The 20,225-nt window shown below is 36.0% G+C and overlaps 1 protein-coding gene across 1 annotated transcript; it reads left to right on the top strand.

Annotated features, from left to right (window-relative positions):
- The first annotated feature begins 4,244 nt into the window (after positions 1-4,244).
- On the top strand, positions 4,245-19,100 carry LOC139720130 (CD151 antigen-like). The gene is made up of 7 exons (XM_071631501.1): positions 4,245-4,367; positions 5,340-5,537; positions 9,480-9,554; positions 11,272-11,370; positions 13,249-13,443; positions 17,517-17,600; positions 19,053-19,100. The coding sequence occupies exons 1-7, from the start codon at positions 4,245-4,247 to the stop codon at positions 19,098-19,100; spliced, it is 822 nt and encodes a 273-aa protein (XP_071487602.1).
- Positions 19,101-20,225: the final 1,125 nt, after the last annotated feature.

Raw genomic sequence — 20,225 nt, 5'->3', positions numbered from 1 at the left:
TGCTGTATTATTGTGTGAGAAAAGTGAAAATATGTTGAATTTTCTTTGTATTTTCTTTATATCGTTCTACGCACGTGACATCACAAGCTATAGTAGTCTTCTCATCCAGTGATGGCGGCACCGAAACTTCAAAAAGTCATAATTTTTGAACGGATTGTTTAATTTTCCTCAAACGTTCGCTGATATGGTCTGCTGATATTGCTTCATTATCTCAATCCTTATGTATGTGAAGGTAGACTTGTCCTTTAATTACCTCTGCTTTGTAAAAATGGCATGCCCTCTTCGTGAACTGCGTGAATGTGAACAGAGGCAGAAGTTACACAACGTTTCTAGCATCAAAGCAAAATGTTGGTTTGTTCCACAAGTTTGTTGTTTCTAAACCATGGAGATATTTTGACATCTTTGCTCTTGTGAGGGTTAACGGTTAACAAATCTCTTCTTCTATATGATAAGGACTAGGGGAAGTTGAAAGATTATAAAATCATCTCTCAAATTATCAAAATGTATTTTTGTCACGAGCACATTTTGAGATATTGTTATGCTTTAGACAGAATAATAACCAAAAAAAAAAAAAGGATGTGTTTGCAAAACTTTGGAGAAGTAAGTTGTTTGAATACTGGAATGTTCGGCGATGAAATCAAAGCAGAACTACATTTGTGGAATTACTCAACAAAAGTATGGAAAGAATAAACAATTGTAGTTATTGAATTAAAGCTCAATGACATTTTCTCATTTCTTTGTCATTCAGATGAAATTCAACAAAATACACTGAGCAAAGCTGAAATGGCAAAGACTCGGAAGGAGTTTAAATGCTATTTTTGTCACAAATTAATCAAGCCTGTTAACATGCCATGAATCATGCCAGTAATACCTAAGTGAATGTACATCCCACAAGTGTTTTTCCTTTTTAGTGCAGCTATAGTATAGATGGTACAGAAGAAAATGTTTTACAATTCTCTTTGGGAATCAGTCTGAAAGGGATTGTAGGCCTTATAGTTTTGCATGTGATGGGGATTCTAGGTTTTATTTCACGATATTCATTTTTTTTGGAACATCTTTTTGACCCACCTTTTATAGGACCACTTTGTTTTACTTTGTGTTTGGATATCTCAGCTATTTCAAAACCAAATTTCATCAAATAAACATTTATTTCCTCTTCAAATAGTATGCTCTGTAACATTTTATACGCATTTAAGTGGTTTAGATATTTTACAAAAAGTTAAAGGGGCATTCCAGATGATTTTCATAATTGTAGTACATACATCAACAGCATATGGATTTGTGGAATTTATTGTGGCCCTTTAGCTGAGAAACAATACTGTAAAAAAATCTTTTAAAAACAAATTACACTGAACAATGTAGAGGACATACTCTCTAAAAAAGATCGAGTGAAAATATTCACTCTTGAAGGAGTGAATAAAAAAAAGAGTGAATTTAGAGTGAAATTGGAGTGAATTTTGAGTGAAAATGTTCATTTTCACTCATTTTGGAGTGACGTCAGGGATCACTCGAAGATTTTGGAGTGATCACTGAGGTCACTCTAAAATGAGTGAAAATGAACATTTTCACTCAAAATTCACTCCAATTTCACTCAAAATTCACTCTTTTTTTTGTATTCACTGCTTCAAGAGTGAATACTTTCACTCGATCTTTTTTACAGAGTAGGAGCCTCACATACAATGTATTTCAGAAATGAAGCAGTGCAATTCCATTACAATACAGCATCTTAACAAGTTCACTTGTGTAGAATCTGTGCTTCTTTTGCTCTGCTTCCTCGAGCTCAAACTCATACATTCTCATGGTGAGGCTGCCATGTCATCATCCTTGTTGATTACAATATAGTATAAATTTTGAAAATATTCATATTCCTCATCCCAATCATTGTAAATTCTGAAACTTTATAACTCATTCATAGTTTTTCAAATGTAAAAGTTTGAAAATCATCAAGGTCTCCTTTAGAATGTGAATCCTGATCTCAACCAATAAATATACCATCCCCTTTAAAAATGCTAACTCATTGAGTCATAGAGACCACGTTCTTGTGGCTTGTCTGTGATTTTTTTCCTTTATGACTTTCATTTTTACATTCTTTTTTTACTTTTCATTGTTAGGTAGAGTAAAAAAAAAAAACTTTTATGACTTTTACTTATAGTGAATGATTCATCAAACCTTTTGTTGTTTGTGTGCAACTATTGTTTGAGCTGCAGAGTTTTCAGAAGTATTTTTGCTGCTACATCAAAACTTTGGACTCTTTAATAATGGACAACAGAAAATCATGGAATGTAAAAACCACTGTTTAACTTTTGGGGCAGTGATTAAGATTTGTGTTTTAAATTATCACATTTAATGTATATGATATATGTAGGCCTATACTTCAGTTGTATCACAAAACACCCTACTGCACAAATATTTCACAATGAAGCTGCAAATGTAAGGAGATATTGATACAATGTGTAATTTTCTCAATAAACCATCTTGGTGATGGTTAATTCTGCAAACGGGTTTTAGTAAAACAATTGTTAACATTTAGTATGCAATGTATTTAACAATAGACCTGCTTAACATAGATGTAAATACTGGTAAGCATTTTTATGTAGGCTGTATTTTCATCCCTAACTCATTGGTTTTAGAACTGTCTTTTAAAGCATTAAAGCTTTTTTCCCACCATATCTTCAAATGCTAATCATTGCTACACAATAAATTGCTATAAATATGATGGCATCTTTCTCTGGACTGAGCATATTAAAATTGAATGTTTCCATGTCAAATATGAGTAAAAGCCATTCCATGTTACTAGGACACCAGGACCTTCAAATTTGAAGTTCAACCAGTGAAGGAAAAGGATTCAGATTTGACTAGGTATAGGTACACCTGGGCCCCGTTTTATCAAAAGATAAAATTGATTTAAAATTTCTTTACCACACAGGCTGCTACAGACTTACAGTTGAAATCAACTATATAATCAATCTTAACTCTTCATAAAACAGCTCGGCCCTGGAACAGCAATCATCACATTGCAACTGATTAACAAATTGCCCTACATCGACGTATTACGTCGATGTAGGGCAATTTGTTAATCAGTTGCAATGAAAACATCTCGACGGAAAACTTCATAAATTTGAATCATCACATTTGCCACAAAATTAAGAATAACTTGAGGACTTCCATATAATCAAAACATGATTCTAAAACATGAGGCACAACCACAGGGAATCATGAAAGTTATGCTCAGTCTAGGGGAAAGCATATTATACTGTCTTATTAAAATTGTACTTTACCAGTGATGGCCAGATGATATCATTGGCAGAATCTTGAGGAGAATTTTTTTCCTTTTTTATGGGAATATCCAAGTAATCTGAAAATCATTGTAAAATGTATGACATGTAATTATGTGTATTTAGACAATCTTTTGGCCACATATGAGTGACGACCAGGGTATTATGAATCAATAGGCCTACGTGTCAGCATGCATTGACATTGCATACATAGTTCCTTTAATATGTACAATTTATGATATGCAAAAGTGAGGAAAAAATACTTTTTAATTTTAAAAGATCTTTACAGAATAGCTGCAGAAGTGCAGTGCTACTGTTGAACATGATATCAGAGTTATTGAGGTCTGTACAGTCGAAGTATGAGATTACCTCAGATTCATGCTGTGTGTTGCATGACAGGGAGACAGTGACAAATTGTGTTGCCACAACAGGCCAGGGATCAACAACCTGTGTTGCCACAACAAGCCAGGGATCAACAACCTGTGTTGCCACAACAAGCCAGGGATAAACAACTTGTGACATCGTCAATGAAACTCTGGCTTTGCTAGTTCCCCTTCAACTAGGAAATCATCCTTCAAAAAGGAACAAGGCTATCTATGTGTACATCATCGAGGGCACTTGTTTCTGATGCGGAGTTTTCTAGTGTGCCAGCTGGATCGTAGAATTTTTGCAAGTTAAGGGAGAGTGTGGAAAACATCAGTTTGGAAGGCTTGCCTATTGATGCAGGCCCACGTCATCTCATCGCAGTCCTCCTTGCGGAATAACCTGGATAATAGACGGTGTTCTGTGTAATTCTTTCTTGTTTTGAAGCTAGGCCGAGAAGGAATTGTTTCATCCTTTGAGGCTTTACCTAGTCAGCCAAAGAAGGCATTTATATAAAGACCACCAAAGACATTCCTTGTGCCCAAACAGGTGTGCCATTTGAATATTTTTGTTTTTTTCTGTGAGGGTTAGAGAAATAGCGCCCTCATGGCTCCGAAGGAGAGACTTGTCATGGAAGAACTCATTGAGGAAGTTCCTGAGCGGAAGGAGCTATCGGACCAGGCGCTCTGCTTCCGCGGGATCATCTACTGCTTCAATGTCTTCTTTGTGGTGAGTTGGATATGGTGGTTTTTTTTGTTGTTTTCTTCCTTCATTTTTTTAAAGCTTGGTATCAATGGTCATTTTGCTTACTCTAGCAGATTGTCTCAGAATTTGTTCAGGATTTCTGTTTTGTCAAATACAGCATTACTTTGAGTGTATAATGCAAATTTTAGAATTTAGGAAGTTAAAAAATGTATTAATGATAAAGTGACGTATTTTTCTGAATACTACCAGTATGTTTTAATTGATATTCCATGATATTAGGACAGCTAATCATACCATACTATGGAGAGAATGAGATTCACACAATTGTAGTCTGTGATTTTATCTGGATACCTTGATACAAAATACATAATCAACCTGAAGTCAGCTGTAAGAGATGTCATAATTTCTTCAAAGTAAATCTTGATAGAGAAATGTTTGTGAAGTATACATACAGTATCTTTAATCTGTGTTTCCCTTTGAAGTGATTGAGCAGAATAAGATTTACAGGTACATGTATGTGGTACAGTTGTATGTGGTTGTGAGAAAACTGTTGTGTCCATACAATCATAAACTGGAAAAAATAGAGAAAAATATCAATGCATGTTTTCATCGGACCTTGTGAAATTATTGTATGTGCTAAATGCCCTTTCTAATAATGGACCCATCGTGGATCCTTGTCTGGTTAATTGAGGCACCTAAGTTGAAGGATTCAAGAAAATATAATTTCATGTATGTAAAGTTGTAGATTAATGGCATTCAATATATCAAAATACTTTCCATACAAAAAGCAATATTTTAACGGCATGTATAATGGAAACTAGATGTGCTAGTAAGCTGGTCTATTAATTGCAATACAAAAAAGTGACTTCTTTATTGTAACGTGGACTTTTAAACCTTAAGACTAACCCTCCCTGTTTTATATTCGGATTAATAATGAACCTTATTGCATTTTTGGATTTTTTTTTTAATGGACTTTTTATCCCTAATATCTTTCAGTTTACAGGTGTAGCTCTGATTGCCATTGGTGTCTGGGTTCAGTACGATCACGTCAACGAACAGATTTCACTCCTCCTTGGCAATGACCTCTTCAAGATGGCGGGAAAGGTCATCACTGGAGGCGGGGTCCTGATCATCATCGTGGCTGTGGTTGGATGCATAGGGGTCCGTCTAGAAAACAGTTGTCTTGTCCTGATTGTGAGTATGCTGCCCTCACACACTTTAACCTTTTATATGCACCACTTGCTTTTAAGAAAAGCATTTTTGTTTTTCAAAGTTAAGTACCCGTAACTTTTCATACTTATAGGGATTGTATAGTTTTGGTTGAGACCTAACTTAGGTTTCTAACATATTTTGGTGAGATAATGAGAAATATCTTATGAAATATGCAAGAGCATGTAAGTCCTAGAGGGTTTATTTGATGAAAATTGGTTTTGAAATGGCTGAAATATCCAAAATAGAGCAGTCCTAGTAAAAGGTGGAGCCCATCTTTTATTAGGATCGCTGTGTTTTACTTCGTTTGTGGATGTCTTAACAATTCCAAAACTGATTTTCGTCTAATAAATTTAGAATTCCTCTTAGAATGATGTGCTCTGTATTATTTCCTAAGTAATTTTGTGGTGTCTCTGAAAGAGTTAAAAGTCCAATAATCCTTATCTCCTCCAAAACAAAACTGTCCCTTTAAAGTACTATGGCATGTTATGCTAGAAATGCAGTGCAGCAATGCTTTAGAGAAAATTATAAGCTCTCCTGTGATGTAAGTGATCATAGATTTTACTCTAAACATTTGTGGCATTATCCTGAAAGATACACACATACATTAGGCCCCCTAGTCCACATCAAATGAAATAAGGTTTATTAATTGGAACATGAAAATAGGGAGGCTTAGTCTTAAGTTTTGAAAGTCTGTAAAATAATATCAATATCAAAATAAAAATCCTATTTCACTTTTGAACTACTTTCAAAGCCCCATTTTCATCTTTGGACTAAACTAACTTTGTTTCATTATCAGACAAGCAAACTTTTAGAATAAACGTTCTGAATAAGAAACCTTCAGAATGTCAAATTGTAACCTATACACAACATCATATGGAACTATGTGATGTGACATGTATACAATGCAGCATTCTATAGTTAACACAACAGCCAAAATAATTTCTTTTCAGTTAATCCAAAATGACCCCATAATTATATCTTGTAATTTATCTACATGTACACTATGTTATCTGTATTTGTATACCCCCCCCAAAAAAAAAAATATATATATACACTGATAGCAGATGTGTTTTCATATCAAATTATTTTACACAAAAGTTGAATATTTATGTAGGCCTACACTTTAATATGGGATACCAAAAGGTATTGGGTTTTTTTACCCCCCTCCCCCCCCCCCCCCAAAAAAAAAAAAAAAAAAAAATGAACAAACACAAAAATACAAAAATAAACACAAAGATACATGTATGGCATTCCCTCAAACAAGCACACTCACAAGCATACACACACTCACACCTGTATGCATAAACACATTTAAACACATCCTTTACAGTGCTACACACTATTAGTATGTGTTTATAAATGAATGCTATCATGTACCTGCACACTTTGCATGTAGTAGCAGCCAGTATGATTCTGTAGTTACATCCTGTTGATAAGAATGCATCATGCACAGTGTACTTTAACGTTCTGCGCAATTTTAGTGGGCCTTCTAATTTCACCTAAACTTCTACGATGCCCAAAATAGAATATTTCCTTGATGCAATCTTAGCCATTTGAGTCATGGGCCTCTTGGTGACGATCACATGCTAATCATCATGTGTCTGGAAGAAAAGTTCACTGGGAAATTTGACAGAGATTTTCCTAGCTGTCAGTAGGCCCTATGTATTGCATAGATGCCAAGTGTTATTTTTTTTCCCATTATTTTGTAATGTTTAGGGGGGTTAAAAAATTACTGGATTCATGGAAAAAATTCAATTTTTCACCACAATGTATTTAAAGTAACTGCACTAGTCATGTCTACTGCAGGGTATGTGAAAGTAATACTATTTTCATCAAAAAAACACATTTTTAGACCCAGAATAAATAATGCAAAGTACCACATTTATAGTCTTGAGTCAAGGCAGTGAAAAGTACATATTACAAAGTCTATTAAGTGAATCCAGCTATGAAATGATTTATATAATTAACAATTTGCCCTGTTTGAAACCCAAAGTTTCTTGTAATCAATGCTTTTTCAAGTGTGCCTATGGTTTCTCTATTACTTTTTAACCTGTTTTATTTTGTTTCCTTTACAAAGTAAAATGGGACTTATCTTCAAATGCACAATTATATTCCTTCCACTCATACGTAGTGTAACATAGCACTCATCCATAGTCCAATTGAAGTCTTCATTTAGATTGTGACCAAATACACTGTTTGTATAGCACATGTATGTGAATCTTTTTTTTTTTTTTGCGATACAGTTGTCAATGATTCTCAAGATAATTCTCTTAAAAAGAGCTTTTTTTATGATTCTTTCCACAAATTGGGTGTTAAAGTTATAATGTAGATTGTGACCTATCATAGCCCCTCCATTATTTGCAAGGCATGCATGGCACTGACGTATGAGTGCATTCAGTGGTAATCTATAGATTATTCACAAGCAAGATGTCATCGCATTGAATGGCATTGGGTACGTGCGATGTGCAAAGTGAATGGACACTTTCCCCGATTCGGCTTTTAGTGCAATTGACGGCAGCACTGACAGCCAATGAGTCAAACCCTCATAGGTTCCCGATGCCTCTCCACACAGGATATGACTTCAGCTTAAACTCTGTCTCTAATTTCACGTCAGTCATTTCTTGGTTCCAAGCCAATAAAGTTCAGCAACTTTTATTTGTCCTTTTTGTTTTCTTTTCTTTTTGTGACATGCTTATCGGGGCATGGGGTATTATACATGTACATGTATATGTACCGTAACTTGAATGTGTATCATACAGTATATCACACCCTGTAAACAAAATCTTAGAGCCTGTGTTTATGTGGCTCTCTTGAACACGTAATCTTTGTAGGCTCCTGGTAGTGACTGACGTAGCAGAGAGAGGAACATACAAGGGTTTTGTGTCCATTATTTGTTCACATGATTTGTGTGATAGAAATGACCCTCGAAACTGACCTTTCAGAACTCCAGTGCATTAACTGTATAGTTCATGCAGGAGTTTTGATTGTGTTTTAGTGCAGCAACATTTTGTAGAAAGCAGAGGAGACATACAACTGTGTAGTTGTGGTGTTGTAATTATTTAAAATGTGTCAAGTATATAGCTATTGAAATGACATTTTGTCTTGAGGGTATGTTCAAGCAAGGACTTCATTTTCCTTTATAACAGATGCACCAATTATTCAAAGCAAATATCACATTTTTGTATGTCTCTATGTATTAGACCTAATTGATTTCTTCCTTTAAAAAAAGATAATAATTGCTATTGCTCATACACTGAATAATGGATGTTCATTTACGTTGATGAATTGCAATTTGTCAGTCAGATGCAGTAAAAGCAACTCAATGCAAGAATCATGAATTAAAAGCATTGCATCTGTTTTTATCTTCGAGATAATGCTGCAATATAGAACAGCCCTTGAGAGAATTTAGTCATTTTGTTTTGATATCATTTTCACCACACTGTACCGTATGTCCCCCAATAACGGGATTGACCCTCCGCAATGATTTCTTTAAAGATAGTGAATCAATCTAAATACAAATTCATCATCAATTCGAAAATCTGATTGTAATTTTTTTGGGGGGGATATACTATCTCTGAGATTTGTTGGTGAATCTCTGTAATATTTGTTCCAATAGAAATATGCCATGTCGCGAGTCTTCATGATACGTAATGTACACTCTAAGAAATATAGGTTCAACTTTGCACCTGTGCCATTGTCACACTAAGAGCACCTTTACAGGTGCAACTTTGCACCTTCCAGACCACTAAGCGCCTTTAACGGTGGAATCTCTGGTCAGAAAGGTGCAAAGTTGCAAAGTTGCATAGTTCAGCCTATAATTCTCAGAATGTATAAAAATTTCAAGAATATCACAACTATAATACATTGTATTTCTTTATCCTTTTTCCCCCTTTTCTTTTTAAATCTCACAACCAAACACCACAGTACTTCTTCCTCCTTCTACTCATTTTTGTGGTGGAGTTCAGTGGTGGCATCCTTGGATTGGCCTTCTTGGCAAGTGTAAGTAACAATGCTTTCAATTTCTTGAGATAAGGGAACCTCATTTTTATCTAAAGATCAAAAAAATTTTACAATGAAAGCAGTGAAATGAAGGGCAACAGCTTGATAAAAACATGAAATGAGATATTGGTAAAGGTATAGACTAGATGATGGTGAATCAAATTCAAATTTCGCAAATACTAAAAACTCACACTTCTCATTGTCATAGCACATTAAATTCAAATTTAATTATTTGCATATTTTTCACAATGAGTTACATTCTAAATACAGGTATAAGTTAAGCACACGTTATAGTGCTTTCTCACAGACAGAAAATGAAATACCTTTATTTGAATATACTGTAAACACACAATTGTCATTATTGGAACTTGGCAATACCTAAATTATGGTTGAGATTGTACAAGCATTTGAATAGAGAAAAATGATGGGACCTACATGAAAGCAAGCTTGTTTAACTATAAACTCCATATAATCAATGGTAGTGGAATCAGGTAAGTGAATAAAATGTTTGTACCGAACTCGATAGCAATACCAAATAGAATAATAATAATAATAATAGACATTTATAGAGCGCCTTTTCCACTGGATGCAAAGCGCTAGGATGCAAAGAAAAAGAAAAGAAAAGATCACAAAATGAGTACATCTGTATTTTTCAGAAAAAACCCAAACATATGTATATATATATATGAAGAGTTTGTTGGCAAAAACCGATAAGTCCATATTTGCCAAATGGAGATATTTGCGATTAAAGGTCAAGAAAAATAAAGAGAATAATAAGAAATTTTTTGCTTCTTTTGACCATAACTTCAAAAATATACCTTTATATGTAGTGACCAATATATCATTTAAAAGGTATTATTTTGTACTTTATGACAGAGATTGTACTTCAAAATCTTAAAAAATGGACTTATCGGTTTTTGCAAACAAACCCTTCATATATATACATGTATATATATATATATATATATATATATATATATATATAAATATACAGTGTATAAATCGTAGATGCAAATAAACAGTTTTGTCAAATGCTACAAGCACATTACCCCAAGTGATTCATGATTTTTATGTCAAGCGACCCTTTTCTTACTATTACCAACCTGCATTATGCATTGCACATTTTGTATTTTCCAATTGTCCTAGTAATCTTCTGAAAAATGATAAGTTTGAATTATGTAGGTCATGGCTGTTATTAATTCTTGTAATGCGCAGTAGAGTATACTATGCTGCATAGTGTTTTTGCAATACAGATGTCCATTGTTCTTATTGTTATTAATCATAATTATCAATATTATTTCTTGCATGTATCATTAGTATTCATATAATCATGATTATCATCATCATTATCATTGCGTATCAAAATATAGGCTTGCGAATCTTTGCTATATGATTGGTTCATGAGTTCAGTAAAATCCAAATACATTGCTCAAGCCTTGTATAGTTTTGTACATATACTGGATGCATGATGGGGAAAAGAATTGAATTTTGTGAATTTCCAAGCCCACTTTATAAAATGAATTATGCACAGGCCTATTTTGTGGATCAGTGAGAATTAGATGCTCTTGTTTAACTTTGGAAACAGTCTAAAACCCACTATAAGTTCCAAAGTTAAACTCACGCATCCAATTCTCACCGATCCAATCTGTCCTGTACATCATGTGTATATTTAAGGGACCATCTGATCAGTATTTGCTCAACGAAATTACTTTTTCAGGCAGAGACAGAGCAGAATTTGACGTGGTCCCTGAGAGATAACTATGGCGCTACAGGTGGAGAGGAATACACAGCAGCCTATGACTTCATCCAGAGAAATGTATGTCACTATCTGCCCATAGAACTGTAAAACCAGAAATTTTTGCTTGCACAAAATTTTTCATGAATTTCGTGAGGAGCCAAGATTTGTAAGATTATGATGCAGACTTTAATTCTTGTGTGCACATGTCTATATGGATTGAATGCCAGTGGCAATTTGCGAAAATTGCATGTGGTGAACAAGGTGGGCGAATTCAATTTGCTTAAAAATTTCATCATGCTGTGAATATATTTCTGATTTTGCAGTAATGTCTGCTTGCTCACCAGTTTCTCTTGTCAAGGAATCAGCTGCATGGAAAAGAAATTTATTTCAAATTTAAAGGTTGTGTACAGTTCTGGTCGAGGTGAAGATTGAGCTTTTAACGTTTTGCGAGATATTCAGAAACCACTCTATGAAATGTCAAAGAGCATGCAGTTCTAAGGGGTATCAAAAGTTTATTCGATGAAAATCGGTTTGGAAATGGCTGAGATATCCAAAAACAATGTGAAACAAAGAGATCCTATTTAAAGTTGTGGCATGTCGCCTTTTATTATTAGCACTTTTTTGGATATCTCGGCCATTTGAAAACCAATTTTCATCAAATAAACGTTGAATCCTTCTTAGAATTACATGCTCTTTCATATTCCATAAGAGGCTTTTCATTATATCACTTAAGAATGTTCAAAACATGAATCCCTACCTCAACCAGTACTGTACAGTCCCTTTAACTTGTTTTCCAGAATCCCTGTTTTGGTATTGCTCTTTTTGTTGGAAAATACACTCTTAAAAGGGCTATGCTTGTAATCTTTTATTGATGCTCATAAGATACCAGGTATTCATATAAGATTGAACCTTGCTCAGAATTGAAGCAAAAGCAATTGAGGAAAAATATAGTTCCGAGAAGAGCTCAAAATTCATTTTCTGTACAGAAGATCAATGGAAACTGCGATGGTCCTATTTGTAATCAGTTAAAAAGTTAACAAACAAACTATGTAGCACACATAAACTCTAAAATGTGCGATACTGTCAACATAATTTTTGGCCAATATTTCACATTTTTATTCTTACCCAGCTGAAACTGTGTTATCACAGCATTATTTAACACATTTTTTTTTTTTTTAAAGCAAACGTGTTCATTCAAGAGCAAAAGTCGTCAGTTTCTTCAGGGCTGTGGAAACTACACGTTGTATGTTCTGCCTTTATAAAGTTTGAGATCAGTCAATTGTCAGAATGTCAATCATATTTGGTGATGTTTGTTAACTCTTTATGTGCCACGTTCGCACGTGTGGCTCAGTCGACGGCGTGCCAACTTCGCATATTCTGCTCAACAAACAAAGCCGCCAAAACCGATCGATAAATCGCTAATCCCGCGGTACAATCAAAGCGTTTCTCGCGCTTTTGTTCCTCTCACATACGGCTTGCATTCTATGTGGTGATTGACTATCAAGTGGTGTTCCCAACTAGATTTGCGTGTACATTCTAAGTTTCTGTCACTACTTTATATGCAAAAGTCATGCCTTTACAGTAATGTAGCAACTGGTTATTCAAAAGAAAAATTGAAAATAGAATTGTTATACATTGTATATAGAAGCGAAGTTTGACATTCCTCTTTAAGTTTGGTCACTATTATGTCCAGCTTAACAGAAATTTGTAGAAGTTATACAAATTGGAAAAACAGAATTCTTTCTCAAAGCATGACTTCCTTCGTGTCTCAGAATAACGTGGCACCCAGGGGATTTTCACCATGGCACATAAGGCATTAATTCATGTACTTTGCTGTTATTATTTTCATTGTAGTACTATTTTCTTATCAAGCATGTGTGTAATCATGTGATAATATGTCAAATTACACGTATGTCTCAAATCTAAGACACGTACAGTATTTCCATCACTCTGTAGTTCCGATGCTGTGGGATTGTGGGTAATGTGACACAGGCTGTGATTGAGTATCGGATGACAGCATTTTGGCTCAACCAGTCCCCCTTGCAACCAAGAAAAGTTGTCCCACCGAGCTGCTGTCGAAAGGGCGTTGACCCCGTCATCTGCCAGATGGAACGTCCTCAGAACCAGTTCAGACTGTACATGCATGATGTGGTGAGTATTGTAGATACACCAGTGTATTGTATGTGATACACCAGTGTCACTACACTACACCATGCACCTCAACACTTCAGGAAATTTACTTTGAAATGCAGATGAGAATATGTGACTATGTTTTTCCAGGAGATAAGGAGATAAGATTGCCATTAAGTTCTCTAATTTAGGCAGACAAGAATGGGATTCCTATCAAAGATCAGCAATAGGATGTATTTAAGATGAGAAAATTAAAAAAAAAAGAAGGGTAAGTTGATTTGATTAGCATGAGACAGTGAGAGAGATTGCAGAGATATTTCCATGTAATCTGTCTGTAAATGTTAGATCTAATACATGTATAATCTCCTTTTCTAATTGTCTTTTTCTTCTCTATGTGTTAGTTGTAGTGCAATGCCCTTTGAGGCATTCAGACTCAACACTCCTCCACACTACACTGCAATACACTATACCATGGTAGAAGCATGGACCCAAGCTGCACTATGTCCTAACAAAATACAATGGATACACTTTATATACTCCACTTCACCATACCACACTTACACTATGTCATGCCACACACAATTCACTACACTACACCACACTACACTGCACTACACTATACTGAGAGAAAGTGTGCACTACACAGTCAGAGCACTGCCAAATCAGCAGTATGTGAATGATACGTCTTTCAACCAGCACAGAACACTGCTTTATCCTAGATCTCACTCTATCATACAATGTAGTACTACATCATATTCAATCTTGACCCTGAGAAACAGAATACCCATAGAAAGAATCAGTTAACACTTGATTTGTTACACCAATTTCAAATTTGATTGAACCAGTTAAAAAGGCAAAGTTTTTAATGATCATTTGGAGAAGAAACTTTTTTTTTTCATGTGTAGCCAGCTTTAAAAGAAAAAATGTGAGAAAAACATTCTTGAGTGTTTAGCTTTAGTTGCAGTAGGAAATAATCTGCATGAAAGAAATTCTTATGATGAAAAGACCTGACATTTTAACCAATTTAGCAGGCATGTCGAGTTCCACTCTTCGCATAAAAATGTAACTCAGCTCCTAGTAACCATGTCTTGATTCATTGGTTAGAATGAGGCCCACTCTAATGAAAAGATCTATATTTGTGTAGAGGTTGAGGATGCATGTGAAAAAAAAAAACCAAGGAAGAAAAAAGAAAAAACCTGATGCAATGACATTACACAAATAGAGCCAGTGTGCCGGGGGAGAGAGATGAATGTTTGAACTACCGGTAAATTGGTATCTAACAGCTGATATGTGTGTACATGTTGCCAAGTCTAGGGAGGTTGACTCACAGCTCTATAATTACTAGCCACAAGATTCTTGTAGTCTACAAACTTCAGACTTTTTGTTTTTGAATTTCAGACCTCTCATTGAGGAAAGCAAAACATTGTTACCAATGTTGCCAATAGTGATGGTCCCTCAGTCTGTAGATAAACAAAATGTGTCTTCATTTTAAGTCACTTGACTGAAATATGGTGATTTCTTGCAATCTTGCCATTTGGTTTTGTGACAGTAAATAGCATTTTTGAGCAAGTCCTACTTGGTAGGTTGCCATTGCACTTTTCTCATTGTAATGTTATTTTCTATAGTTTCTGCATGAAACTTGAAATGAAGCAATGATATCCAAAACAATCTGAATTTTGTTTATAAACATGGCAAACAAACAGACAGAGCATATGTAAGTCATGTATTAGAAATTTGTGGCAGTGATATAAAGCAGTTTATGATCTTGTTTCGTTTCCCCCAATTTTGGGTGATTTATTATACCCCCGCCAAACGAAGTTTGAAGGGGGTATATAGGAATCAGCGGACGGTCGGTCGGGCGGTCGGTCGGGCGGTCGGTCGGGCGGTCGGGCGGTCGGGCGGTCGGTCGGGCGGTCGGTCCGTTGCAAATCTTGCGTCGCGAACTACTTCCTCAGTTTTCAACCGATTCCCATAAAACTTGGCACAGATGTGTGCCTTGGGTTGTAGATGTGCAAGACGTATTTTTTGACAGTACCCAAAAGTACGTTGCCATGGTAACGGCATATTATGGGCAAAAATGGGTACAAATCTTGCGTCGCGAACTACTTCCTCAGTTTTCAACCGATTCCCATAAAACTTGGCACAGATGTGTGCCTTGGGTTGTAGATGTGCAAGACGTATTTTTTGACAGTACCCAAAAGTACGTTGCCATGGTAACAGCATATTATGGGCAAAAATGGGTACAAATCTTGCGTCGCGAACTACTTCCTCAGTTTTCAACCGATTCCCATAAAACTTGGCACAGATGTGTGCATTGGGTTGTAGATGTGCAAGACGTATTTTTTGACAGTACCCAAAAGTACGTTGCCATGGTAACGGCATATTATGGGCAAAAATGGGTACAAATCTTGCGTCGCGAACTCCTCCCACAGTTTTTGATCAATTTTTATGAAATTAGGTCCAGATGTTCATCTGAATATGTTAATGTGCAAGACACATATTTCCGCAGTGGCAAAAAGTGCGTTGCCATGGTAACGGCATGTTATTGGTAAAATATAGGGCAAAATGCTTCATGGCAAAACTGCTTCATCAGTGTTCTTCCAATTCTCATGGAATTCATATTGAATGTTTGTCTTAGGATATAGGTCAGCATGACACATTTCTTGACAGTAACAAAAAGTATGTTGCCATGGTAACAGCTCACATATTATGAGCCAAAATGATGGAAAATTTTGTGTTGCAAACTACTTCCCCAGTTTTTGCCCAATTTCCATGAAACTTGGTACAGACGTGTGCCTTTGGTTGTAGATGTGCAAGACGCATTTTTCGACAGTACCCGAAAGTACGTTGCCATGGTAACGGCATATTAATGGCAGAAGATCAAGGAAAGATCTTGTGGATTTAACTACTTCCTCAGTTTTTTGACCAAAGCTTATCAAATGTTGTTTTGACCAAAGCTTATGAAATGTTGTTTGACGGGGGTATAACCAGTCGCTGTAGCGACATTTCTAGTTTTCCCCATTTCTTTTTATGATTCTCTGTTTTGGGGTCCTAAAAACATTGGGTTTTAACCCTTTGCGTGTTTGTACATTTTGCTGACTGATTATTGTTTGTTGATTTCTCTGACAAGTTGTGCAAGAATAATGAATGAATGAATTTATTCATGTACCTAAAGAAGAAAAAAAATATAAATCATATGTAAACATGATATATATGGGTTAAAACACATCAATCATAGTATATAAACATAGAAAAAATGACATTGTTTAATTGGCAAATGGGAAATTTACAATATAGCACAAGTTAAAGGCATGCTTAAATCTATTTTATGCAATTACTCCAGTAGAACATTCATGTCACAAACAAAGGAGATCCAAAAATTGAATATATTTGCTTTTTTAAAAGTATTTTAACTGTTCTTTGTCTTGATAGATCATATGTACGTCAGATGAACCCACTCTGACTTTACGATGCTATGTCGTAGGCCATTTCAGTCATTGATAATAGCGAGTCATCAATACTATGTGGGGGCGCTGTGGTATAGTGGATAAGACTCCGGACTCCCGATCGGAGGACCCGAGTTCAAATCCTGCCCAGTGCTTACGTCCTTGACAAGATGTCCCTCTCGACCCAGGTGTATAAATGTGTACCTGGCAACGCTAGGGTAATGATAATGGCAAGGCCCTCTGGTAAAGCAGTGGCAACACTGAAGAGGCTACCCTGGATGAATATAAGAGTTTATTATTATCATAATATTCCTTTCCTTTAGCAGTTAAAAAAAACAACAAAGCAAAACAAAAGGAAAAGATCTGTTCAAATAAAGAGAGGTAAGCATGCCAGTAGATGTTCTGTGATTGTTGAACAGCCCAGGGCATTAGTTAATGTTGGCCCACTGAAAGTACATAATGTAGGGCATGCGGGAATGTTGTGACATGTGAACAAAGAAGTCACCGCAGTTTCGCGTGAATCCAAATGAGTGAATATCTTGCAATAGTGGATGCCACACCCAAAATTACTAATTGCACTTGTGGTCACCAAACAGTACAGAAGTTTTGATGTTACGTGTCGTTTATTTTTGTGTCGTTGTCACGCAGGGATGTCTTACAGCAACGGAGGCTCGAGTGACAGAGTATGGTGGGGTTGTCGGTGGAGTCGCAATCTGCATTTCCATTTTGCAAGTGAGTAAATTGTTCAGTTGGGGGGCAATGTTTATATTGTTTGGAAAGTAAGTCTGGAAGGCATCAAAAAAGAAAAAAAGAAGAAGTATTGCTTCATTAATATTGTGAACACAGAATTGAGCGATTTGTGCTTTCATATAGAAAGGTATGCACATACTGAATGTTCTACATGAGATTAATTGTATACACTCATGTAGAAACAGTTGAAATTACACTCATACCAAATAGTAGAGGAATTGTGTTTTTCAAAGAGTTCATCATTGTCAAATGATAGAATGCAGAGTATGGTTACAGTGCAGTCCCCCACTCCTGTGTATGTAAATTTATTGAAGGTTTCCTCTGAAAACCTAGTAACATGCTTTCCATCAACCTGCACACACACAGTGCATTTCAATACTTGGAATCCATTTTACATGCATTAGTGGGTGCAATGTCATACCCCCATTCCACGGAGATATTCTCTCATCGGTCAGTCATTGGAATCTTAGTTTGTCGCTTCCGGCCACTGAAGTGTATTGGATCGCAGTCTGATGAATCTGACTTGTGTTGGTTGACTATCAGGTCAGTGTCAGACATGTCGGGTGGTGATCCGATGAGGATCCCGTGCGACATGTCTGACATCACCTGATACGAGACCAACCAAGTTGGACTTATCAGACTGTGATCTGATACATTTTGATGGGTGGCCGGAAGCAACAATCTTTGCATCCGATGATTGACCACTTGTCGGTGAATACAGTATGTGCATCAAAGCCTACACTCGTTGGTAACCGTCTACTGCAGTTACGATTTTTTTTTTTTTTGGTGTGTGTGTGTGTGCGTGTGTGTGTGTATATAGTACACTTAAATAGATTTCAGGGATAGTGTATGCAGTTTGTTTCAGGGATAGTGTATGCAGTTTGTTTCAGGGATTCTCAATAAGTATACATTGTGTACTGTAAAACATGATATTCACGGCATTAATTTTTTGTGAATTGAGCCGACGGCCATTTTCGCGGCATGAAATTTTTCGCGAACTGCCGCTGGCATTCAATGCATATAGTGTAGACAAGAACTTTCACATGCATTTTAATTTCGCGAATCTTGTCGCTCGCGAACATTCCTCGTTTTACAGTATATCCCAGCTGGGCCAGCCTTCCCACTCCATGGCATCCCCATGCTACTGGGCCTTTGAATCATGTCACAACTTTATACAACAAATAATGCACACATTGTTGAGGTAATCTTTAAAATTATTGCCCTTTGTCAACATAGAAAAACACTAATTATTCCGATGGTCTGAGTAACAGCCATGGTTCTACGTATGCACATGATTTATCTTATTTTTTTTTTAAATCATGGCTATAACTCGGACACCAAATATCACTGTTTATGTTGTATATCAATAAAGGTCAATTTTGTAATCAGTTGCAACAACTTTTTGATATTGTTTGTTTTCTGACTTTGTTTCAGCTCGTTGGAATGGTCTTTGCCTTCCTCTTCTTCAGGCAACTACCTTAGCTCTTCCGAGGACCACTGTCCCTCATTGCTGATACAATCCCACTGGAGTTTCAAGATCTTTGGCCCGAAAGGGTTAGCAGAGGAAAAACACCTGTCTGTCTCTCCTCCAGAAATCTGTGGTCTGAAAAAAAAACAACAACTAAATCGAGACACATTTGTCGTCTAGTAATCAATGGGGGAATGATGGAATATATTGCATTATCTCTGTGTGCAATGTTTGCCAGACGAAATCAACGGCTTTCAAATTGATCGATAGATTGCAATATGCCACAGTATGTTAAAATCAGCATAGCCATAGCTTTGGATATTCATAACATTCACATCGCAACAGAGCAATTTTCTCTACTCGCATTTCTGGCATAAATGCTTTTGTGAAAAGTTATGCATCTTTGAAAAACAGGATTTGTTTTCCCCCAAAGCACTCCTGATACATGGTAGTCTCAGAATGATGTGGCACAGTTGAGATTTTCAATGTGACACACAAAGATTTTATTGATAGCATTGAAGCAATCAAAGTGTATTCTCTTTCTCTTATCACTGAAAAGGTTATGAGCATGTATTTCATAGCAGGTGTCATTCATAAGTTGATGGTTGAATAGTTGTACCCCCCCCCCCCCCCCCACATACACACAAGCACTCCAAACAGCAAACACAATGTAACTGAACTTAATTAAGAGGAAACTCAGTATGATTAGTTCAGATAATAAAATGTGGTACCTGCTTTGACAAAACTCTTTCTCTTGGTATCAAGAAATAAAGAAATTTTCATTTCTTTATTTTTATTCTTTATGTCTTTTTTTTATGCTACTGATATGATCAAACAAAAAAATTTGGATAATGTTTCACAGTTTTCAGTTGCATGGACCTCACTATGTCTTCTTTTCCATTGACTAAGCATCACAAATACAAATTGTTTAAGTAACATGTTAATGTGAATCATGCCATGTTAAAGATTCTGCAATGCAACTTGGAAGGGAACATTGTAAACATTCCACAAATCTTGGATTGCTGGGACATGTATGTAGATTTCTTCTTTTTTTTTAGTGGGGGGGGGGGGGGAGGAGGGTCATATGCTCATTTTATGTGCAGCCATGTTCTAACAAATGTAATATGCCTGGTTTTTTT

The sequence above is a fragment of the Diadema antillarum genome, unplaced genomic scaffold, assembly GCF_040938485.1.
Source record: "Diadema antillarum isolate AM-2024a unplaced genomic scaffold, OU_Dant_1.0 scf00000122, whole genome shotgun sequence".
Lineage (NCBI taxonomy): Eukaryota > Metazoa > Echinodermata > Echinoidea > Diadematoida > Diadematidae > Diadema > Diadema antillarum.
Note: the sequence above shows the minus strand (reverse complement) of the source record. Positions and strands in the feature narration are given on the sequence as shown.

What these genes read in the sequence shown, in the direction of transcription:
- LOC139720130 (XM_071631501.1), top strand. Translation starts at nt 4,245, where the DNA reads ATGGCTCCGAAGGAGAGACTTGTCATGGAAGAACTCATTGAGGAAGTT. An exon ending in GATTGGCCTTCTTGGCAAGT is followed by an intron (nt 9,555 to 11,271) that starts GTAAGTAACAAT and finishes TTACTTTTTCAG; the next exon opens with GCAGAGACAGAGCAGAATTT. An exon ending in GACTGTACATGCATGATGTG is followed by an intron (nt 13,444 to 17,516) that starts GTGAGTATTGTA and finishes GTTGTCACGCAG; the next exon opens with GGATGTCTTACAGCAACGGA.